The sequence below is a fragment of the Mus caroli genome, chromosome 4 (assembly GCF_900094665.2).
Source record: "Mus caroli chromosome 4, CAROLI_EIJ_v1.1, whole genome shotgun sequence".
Taxonomy (NCBI): Eukaryota; Metazoa; Chordata; class Mammalia; order Rodentia; family Muridae; genus Mus; species Mus caroli.
In genome coordinates this window covers 107007626-107016921 of record NC_034573.1, presented here as the reverse complement: position 1 = coordinate 107016921, position 9296 = coordinate 107007626, and the positions used below count along the sequence as shown (strand labels likewise).

The following is a 9296-nucleotide window of genomic DNA, read 5'->3' as shown; positions in this document are numbered from 1 at the left end:
TCAGGTCTCTGGACCCGTGTCACCTGTAACAATCATCAGGGCTGGAAAGACTGCTCAGCTCAGGTCTCTGGACCCGTGTCACCTGTAACTCTAGCTCCAGAGAGTTTAACACCTGAGTCTGAACGTCAAGGCCATCTGAATTCACAGGTATGTATGCACACTATTAAACAAGCAGACAATTCATGCTAAAACTACTCAAACTGCCAGAAAACCCACCAAACAGCAAAAACCCATGCCCCAGTTAGGGCCCTCTAAGCTTATTATGCTTGGATCGTTTTATGGGTATAGAATAGTTTCCTATCTTTTTTTTTGTTTTTTTTCAAGACAGGGTTTCTCTGTATAGCCCTGGTTGTCCTAGTACTCACTCTGTAGACCAGGCTGGCCTAGAACTCAGAAATCTGCCTGCCTCTGCCTCCTGAGTGCTAGGATTAAAGGCGTGTGCTACCACGCCTGGCTATATTTTCCTATCTTGGTGAATAGCTAACTGGTGTTGGTGTCTTCAGGCAAGGGGATGAAGATACAAAAATCGAGATTAAAAAAAAAAAAAAAAAGAGGAAGAATTTTTATTTCTTTCAGCTGTGTTTTTAGTATAGTCAAATGTACCTACCCCACACTCCAGAAGGGGTCCCAACAGGTCTGCACGGCTGATTCTGTTTGCCAGCTTCTGGATTCAAAGAAGGCTAGGAAAGAAGGGATATAAATGGTTGATAAAAAAAGCTCATTACTTGAGAATTTTTCAAAGTAGCCATCACCATAGACACTACCAAATAATTATTATCAGATCCAACCAATTTAACATATATCAAAAATGTAACAAGTAGTATGTTGAAATAACAGGCAGTGTGTTATTTGTATCTTAAATTTTATTTCCTTTGTCATAGGATTCTTATACATATAAATGTACATAACATATAAACACGCACTTTCCCATCTTTCTATAGGGTGAGTATGAAAAAAGAAGGCATAAAAGCCACAGAACAAGAATATGGGGTGTTTTTCTCAGAATTAAGGAGAGTAATGGTGTCAGTGAAATGCATGGTATTCACTGAAGTTCTAAGACTGCATTAGAGTAGAAGAAAGCCACATTGCATGACTGTATGAGGAATACAAAAGCAATTTAAAAAGCCCTTGTCGTTACAGGACTATCACAAAGATAAAGCTAGTAGCCAAGAAAATATCATACTATGATAAAAAGACATGAGAAAGGAATGGGTAATTCCTGGCAGAGAGATGAGAAGTTACAGGTGATGACCGAGACTTGTCCTCAAAGACTAATTCCAAAGCTGGAAGCGTATGATTCTAAGAACTGAAGGCTCGGGCTGGTGAGATGGCTCAGTGGGTAAGAGCACCCGACTGCTCTTCCGAAGGTCCAGAGTTCAAATCCCAGCAAAAAGAACTGAAGGCTCAATAATTTCAAACCAAGTTTAGCTCAGACTTAAGTAATTTTATAGATAGAAGGGATGTCCAGAATATAAACTGTTTTAACAGATTAAAAAAGGGTACTTTCTTTCCTTTCCCTGCAGTGAGGGACTGACCTCACGGCCATATACATGCCAGACACCACTTACCAGGGAAGTAGGCACTCAGCACTTCTGCTGTTTTGTGTTTTTAAATAAAGTATAGGATACGGTGGCCACACCTTTAATGTCAGCACCGGTGAGGCAGAGGTAGGTATTTCTTTGTGAATTTCAGGAGAGCCAGATCCACACAGTCACAGTCTATCTCAAACAATCAGATTTTAAAGTTATCTTCACTTGGGTGGCTCTAAGTATGCTTAATTTCGGAGCCATGCCTCTGGTCTCTGGGCATGTGTTCTTGAACAGAAACTCTTCCCACTGATGCAGCATCCCCAATCTTACCACACTGATTTTTAAAAATTTCTTCATCTTTTTTTAAAATTAATTCATTTTATGTATGTGGTGAGTACACAGTCCCTCTCTTCAGACAAATCAGAAGAGGGCATCAGATTCCATTACAGATGCTTGTAAGCCACCATGTGGGTGCTGGGGATTGAACTCAGGACCTCTGGAAGAGTAGAGAGCGCTCTTACTACTGAGCCATCTCCCAACTGTTTTAATTTCTAAATGATGTGTTTATGTGTATTTGCACCTGAGTGCAAGTATCTGAAGAGGGCAGAAGAAGACATTAAATGAGGGTTGTGATCCACCCAAGGTGAGCCTCTGTCAGAGCACTGAGCATTCATTTTTAAACCTCTGACCCATCTATCTAGCAACTTGAGGGTTTTTGTTTTTTTGTTTTTGTTTTTTTTTGGTTTTTCAAGACAGGGTTTCTCTATATAGCCCTGGCTATCCTGGAACTCACTCTGTAGACCAAGCTGGCCTCGAACTCAGAAATTCGCCTGCCTTTGCCTCCCAAGTGCTGGGACCAAAGGTGTGCGCCACCACGCCCAGCACAACTTGAGTTTTTAAAAACATATTTTCAAAATGATATAGACAACTGGGCTAGAACAATGGATCAGTAGTAAAAAGCTTGCTATGCAAGTGTGAGAGGCAAGTAAAATCCCAATATCCAAAGGTAGAAAGTAAGAACTGGAAGATGTCTTCTGAGCTCTACATGCTGGCTAAGCCACACATGGATACACACACACATCACTGAAACCCACAAAAGCAAATAATACACAAAGTTCTTCTATCACTCATTAAAGCAAGTATGTAACTGACTAAACTGGGTACACTTTGTAAACCATTATAGTTATCTTTAAATGACTTTAGATAACCTCTTTGACCTTTTGTTATTTGTTATCTCTTGTAGTCAGGGCTATAAGACATGGAACTCACAATGTACACCAAGCTGACCTCAAGGTCAAGAGATCCATTTCTCTCTGCCTCCCAAGTGCTAAGATAAAGGTGTGCACCACCATGCCCCATCATGATCATTACTTTTTAACTATATGTATGCTTGTGTGCCTGTGGACAGCTGGCTTAGATCCTCCTGAAGCTGGACTTTGTTAGCCACTTGATGTGCATGCTAGACACTGAAGGCAAGTTCTCTGCAAGAGCAGCATCTGCTCTTGACTGCTCAGGCATCTGTCTCCATCCCCCTTTATATTCTTATTTTTTAAGCTAGTGCGTATTTTGTAGTCTGTGTATGGGAACACGTGTGACTCAGTGAGTGTGCAGGTCAGGAGACAACTTGTTAGGGTCTGCCCTTTGACATGGGTCTAGGGAATTGAATTCAGGTAATCTTAGTTTGGTGGCAGGCAACTCAATTTATGGAGTCAGCTCATTGGCCCATGAATCTTTTTGATAGAGCCCTAGTAGTCTTTAAATATTTCCTATGTAGAATGAAACAAAACAAAACAATCCCCCCAAAACCAAAAACCCCAACCCTTCATTTTATAAACATCTTGTTCAGAAATGTGTTTTAATACTACGATCTACATACTAGGTTGTTTACTAATTTGGGGATCAACTTCTATTTTTAGATTTTTATAGCACTACCCCAAGTTTTTAAAGACAATACCTAATAATGTATTGACATACCCAACTCAGTTAAAGTTGGTTTTAAGTTTGGGTTTTTGTTTTATATTAATGGGTGTTTTGCCTGCATACATGTCTGTACACAACATGTATGCCTAGTGTATATGTAAGCCAGAAAAAGGTGTTGAATTTCCTGGAACTAGTCACAAATGATTTTCAGCCCCCAGATAAATGCTGGGAACTGAATTGTGTCCTTTGCAATTGCTGCCAGTGTCCTTAATCCATGGAGCCTTTTCTCCTGCCCAAACTTGAAGGCTGGTAGGTTTACACCCTCTAGGAGGAGGATCGACTATAACTACTTTATCCTATGTATGATATACACCTAAGAGTCTGCAAATAGCAATGCCAGTGTTTCAAAAACTAAAACATTAGTACTTTGAGATGTGTTTTTCTTATTTTCTCATCAGAAGTAGTTATATAATATGTCCCATTTAGGGACTATTATATCACTATTTTATCAGTTATTATATGTTGTATTTTCTTTGTTAGTTCATACATAGATCCATATAAATACATTTATCAAGGACTCTGTAGATGCTAGAGAAGAACTGTGCCTTTAATCTAAGCACTCCTAGTTCCTGATTCCATTAAGTGATCTGCTGGAACCCGGAGAGAGCTTGATACCTATGATACAAGTGAACCCTGTCACTGAGTTGTACTCACAGATACTTGCTGGGGCGCACCATGTGAAGGTGTCTCTGTATATTCAACTGTTAATTCTGTACTGGTAGAAAGCTAATGGTCCAACGCTGGTTTCACCTTTTTTAAATATTCACTCTTCCTCACCTGTCTAAGGCAATCTACAATTTTACCTGATTGGTTTTATTTAATAAAGAGCTGACAGCTAATAGTTGTGCAGGTACTGGAAGTCAGAACTTCCTGCAAGAGATATGGACTCTAGAAGAAGAGAGATGCAGGAGATATAGCCTGTGGATACAGAGGTGGATGGATGGATGGATGGACCTGGAACTCAGGTGAAGGTGGAAGAACTAACTATAAATTTGTACTGAGATCTGGAGGACTACTGCATGCAAGGCCACACATATATACAATGCGTGCATTCACAGGCTCACATGATATTATAATTAATTTTAAAAAAAGGATTTATTTATTTTATATATCTGAGTACCAGAAGAGGGCATCAATTCCAGTACAGATGGTTGTGAGGCAACATGTGGTTGCTGGGATTTGAACTCAGGACCTACGGAAGAGCAGTCAGTGCTCTTAACAGCTGAGCCATCTCTACAGTCCCTATAGTTAATTTTTAAAGGATGTTCTTGGGATAAGCAAGGTGGCTCAGTAAGTAAGGGTCCCTATTATCAAACCTAATATAACCTATTTTAATTCCCAGGATCCCCATGGTGGAAGGAAAAAAACCAACTCCAGTTGTCCTCAATACATGAATATGCCATAGGTATATTCACACTCACATATATAATAAAGAAACAGAATAAAGAAAGCATTGAATTTCACTGACTATAGTTAACAGCCAAAACATAGTTATTTTACAAAGAGCAAAATCCAGGGAAAACAAACTTTTATGATAAAGGTGACTGAAGAGACAGAGAAAAATTCACATGAGACCTGAGCTGACCACAGTGGCCCACATTGTTAATTCCAGAGGCAGAGACAGGCATATCTCTATGAGTTTGAGGTCAGCCTGGTCTACAACAGAGCGACCCTTTTGCAAATAAATATATTAAGTTAATTAGGTCCCCGTGTTATTTAAAAGACACTGTTGCTTTTAACTGCGCATTTAAAAGCTTCATACTTACGAAGTCTTCCTCTTCGAACTGCAACTTTTCTACTTTATCCTCTTTTTTTTCTTCCCTAATCTCAGTTGGTGTTTTTTCTTGAAAGGCGCAGCCTTTCCGGGAATGGAAGCTGCCATTCCAGTGTCGGTGGTTTCCTGTACTACTACCTCCACTACGTTGGCTCATACCATCATGACCTCGGGAAGAGCCATGCCAACCAGATAGATTCCCTGTGGTTCCAGCATATGCTCCCTTAGAGACACCAGAGTCAACAGAATCATGGCGGAATAGGGAGGGTTGGTGCCAAGAATCTAAAATAGCAAGAAAAGTAAGGTATTAGTTATCTGTTTCTTATAAATTCAGAAATAACTGCACTACATGCTTCCTGATTTGGTCAAAGTTATTTCTAAAAAGGCTTTAGGAAATATTTTAAATGAGAAATCCATACAAAGAAACCAATAAATGTACCATTCTTTGTAAGGCAACTCTCCTAGCCTTCCGGTGCAAGAGCTCCTACTGAGGAAAAGTGCCCGGACCACTGAGCTAAATCTCCAGCCCTTCTAAATTAGTTTTTCAACTGAAAAGATGATTCATAGAAACAGGTGTAGAAACTAGGTAATGACTATTTCTGGATTATTGGCATACATCCAGTCTGAGTTTAGTGTAAATAGCAGCTCATTATTGTTTTTATTTTGGTCTGAGATATGGTCTCACTATTTATTTAGCCCTGTGTCTCTTGAAAATAGGTAGATTAGGCTGGCCTAAAACTCTCAAGAGATATACTTGCCTGTCTTGTGAATGTTGGCATTAAGTGTTCATTACTGTGCCTTGCAGTTTAAATATATGGTCACACTGGGCGTGGTGGCGCACGCCTTTAATCCCAGCACTCAGGAGGCAGAGGCAGGCAGATTTCTGAGTTTGAGGCCAGCCTGGTCTACAGAGTGAGTTCCAGGACAGCCAGGGCGATACAGAGAAACCCTGTCTCGAAAAACAAAAACAAACAAAAAACAACAAAACATATATATGGTCACAACACAACAGCTTGATATAACTCACCTCCTGTAGTCCGTAGAGGTCCATTGTTAAAAAAGCCATCAGAGGAATTATGTCGACGACGGCTTATTCCAAATCTACCTTCTCCACGGGATAGGTGATCTCCGTGTTTGTCAAAGGTGGCTGTAGATGACTAACATTATAAAGTGTAGAGAGGAAAAGATTCAGTTTCCTTCAGTAGCTTACTGGGCTCTAAATCAGTGATTCAAAAATAGTTGTTGTGGTAGTACAATGTCTATAATATCAGTACTAAGACCGAGATATGACTGCCATGAATTTGGGGCCAGCTACATGGGGAGACCTTGTCTCAAAACTAAACAAATAAACAAAAGTGTTTATAGATGTTAAGTGTCATAAGAAATGACTACAACTTTTGTCTTTTCAGTCGGGGTCTTATTGTGTAAGCCAGGACTACCTATATAACCCAGGTTTGCATCAGTTCAGAGATGTTTATATGTACGGTGTGAACATGTGTCTCTGTCCTTTCCTGCATGCCTAAGGTGCCTTCTAATTGGTTAAAATAAAAAGCCTATGGCCTATAGCAAAGGTAGACGAGAAGGTAAGATACCCAGCAAAGAGAAAGGAACTCTAGGAAAAAGTCAAAAATAGGAAGACTTGGAAGTTTATGACTGAAACTGAGGAGAGATAACTAATCCGCCGCAGACATAGACTAGTACCAACAGGTTCATATTAAGTTAAGAGCAAGTTGGGGAACAGTGAAAGCACTATGAATAAGCATAGGCCTCCATGTCATTATTCAAGAGTCAGGGCAGGCATAGAAAGGCCCACAGTGAAGGGTGGTGGTGGGGCACGGCTTTAATCCCAGCATTTAGGAGGCACAGGCAGGTGAATTTCTGAGTTGGAAGCCTGCCTGGTCTACAAAGTGAGTTCCAGGACAGCCAGGGCTATACAGAGAAACCCTGTCTAGAAAAACCAAAAAAAAAAAAAACCAAAAACCAAAAACCCAAAACCCAAAAACAAAAGAAGGCCCAGTTATACATGGGACTCATGGCAATCTTCCTGCCTCAGCTTTTAGAGTACTGGCATAACCATCAAGATCCACAACTAACGTGTTACCTTAGTTTTAAAATACTTCTAAACATTATTTCATATTTGTGGCAATACTGTAATTTTAGTATCAGCCCTATTTATTTATTCATGAGAAGAAAAAAAATTCAGGGAGATTAAGTCTTTAAATTTACATAAACAAGAGAAAGAAGCTTTTAAATAATCATAGATTAGTTCTAATATTCCTATTCCATAAACTTTTATTCTAAACCTCTTTTCTGGATCTGTACCTGAGTGGGTATCTGGGCACTTGTGAGTATACAGAGGCCTGAAGTTGACATAATACATATATCTTCTGCTGTGCTTTCCCATTCTACTTTACTTACCAAGGCAGGGACTATCACTGAACCTGAGACCTTTGGTTGATTTGCCAGCTTCACTAGAACATGGGATGTCTAAAAATGCGAATTCTTTTTTTTTATTTTGGTTTTTTGAGACAGGGTTTCTCTGTGTAGCCCTGGCTGCCCTGGAACTCAGAAATCTGCCTGCCTCTGCCTCCCAAGTGCTGGGATTAAAGGCGTGCACCACCACTGCCCGGCTGCGATATGATTATGAGGAGTCAGTGAAGTGAGCTGCAAAGATTCTCCCTGAATTTTTCTGGAAATAGCTACATAAATGTGAGGAGAAGGCACAAGCAAAGCACTCATCAACTAGCATTCAGCCTTCCTTGAACAGGGACCTTTTTGGGTTTTTGCTCTGACAACAGAAAAAACAAGATTCCTCATTTTCTTAGCCTGTAAATACAGACGTGCAGCCATCATTTTTCAAAGACCTCAAGGGCATTTGCACATCTGTGCACATACACCTTTAGAAAAATAGAGACACTGGCATTATGGTACATATTAATGAGAACTGAATAATTATTCATACACTTTTTCCTAAAGACATTTTTGATTTATTTATTTTACATGTATAAATGTCTTGCCTGAATGTTATGTAGCTACACATACCACATGCATGCCTGGTGCCCACAAAGATCGAAGAGGGGAGTCAGATCCCCTGGAACTAAGTTATGGATGGTTCTGAGCCACCTTGTGGATTCTGGATGTCAAACCTGTGTCCTCTACAAGAGTACAGAACGATTTTAACTGTTCTTGCCATCTCTCTATCCAACTATCAATACATTCTTAAGAGAATGGGAAGTCTATAAATACATGTGAAAACCCGAGGAAAAGTAGGACATATATGAAAAACAAAATATAACTAACCCTCTTTCATTAAAATAACTAAAACAAGAACAGCAACACAACCTGAAACACAAAACAGAAGCCACACACCACTCGGGATGAACAGCACCGTTAGGTTTGGGTAGTTAGCACAGGAATGAAGACAGTACCTTAGCTGACTGTGGCGTTGAGAAATTTAGCCAAGCAGGAACAAAGTCATGCTGCGCCATTTAGGTCCAGTGTCTTTTTAGCAAGATGAGGCATCCACCCTCATGGCCAGGATCTAAACAAGAACACAAATCACTCATGATTCTAAAAGTGTGACACCAGCGTATACAGGAGTCTGTGACTACCCTACAGTCCCCCTTCATAAAAGATTTAAACCCTGAAAACTCTGCAGACTACTTTTCAAGATTTCAAATCTCAGGAGTTCTAAATAACACAATTATGATGGAAATAAAGAATCTTATAGGAAGCAAGCAAGTACATTCTTGAGTTTTTGCCTAAAAAGGCAAAACAAAAACACCTACCATAAATACATATAGAACAGTGGTTCTTGACCTGAGGGACAAGACCCCATTTGTGGTCAAGAGACACTTTTACAAGGGTTTTGTTTTTAGCAGATTATATTATAATTCATAACAGCAGCAAAATTATACTTATAAAAGTAATTTTATGAGCTGGGCGTGGAGTGCACGCCTTTGATCCCAGCACTCGGGAGGCAGAGGCAGGAGGATTTCTGAGTTCGAGGCCAG

General features: G+C 39.9%; 1 protein-coding gene across 1 annotated transcript in view; it reads right to left on the bottom strand.

Moving 5' to 3' along the window:
- Gpbp1l1 (GC-rich promoter binding protein 1 like 1) overlaps positions 1-9296 on the bottom strand; it is a 34373-nt gene that overhangs the window by 12122 nt on the left and 12955 nt on the right. The window contains exons 3-6 of the mRNA XM_021160949.2: positions 8712-8824; positions 6311-6440; positions 5276-5565; positions 608-680 (exon numbers count right to left, since the gene is read on the bottom strand). Coding sequence (XP_021016608.1) covers positions 608-680; positions 5276-5565; positions 6311-6440; positions 8712-8771 — 553 coding nt within the window. The 5' untranslated portion in view covers positions 8772-8824. The remainder of the gene's footprint in view (positions 1-607; positions 681-5275; positions 5566-6310; positions 6441-8711; positions 8825-9296) is intronic.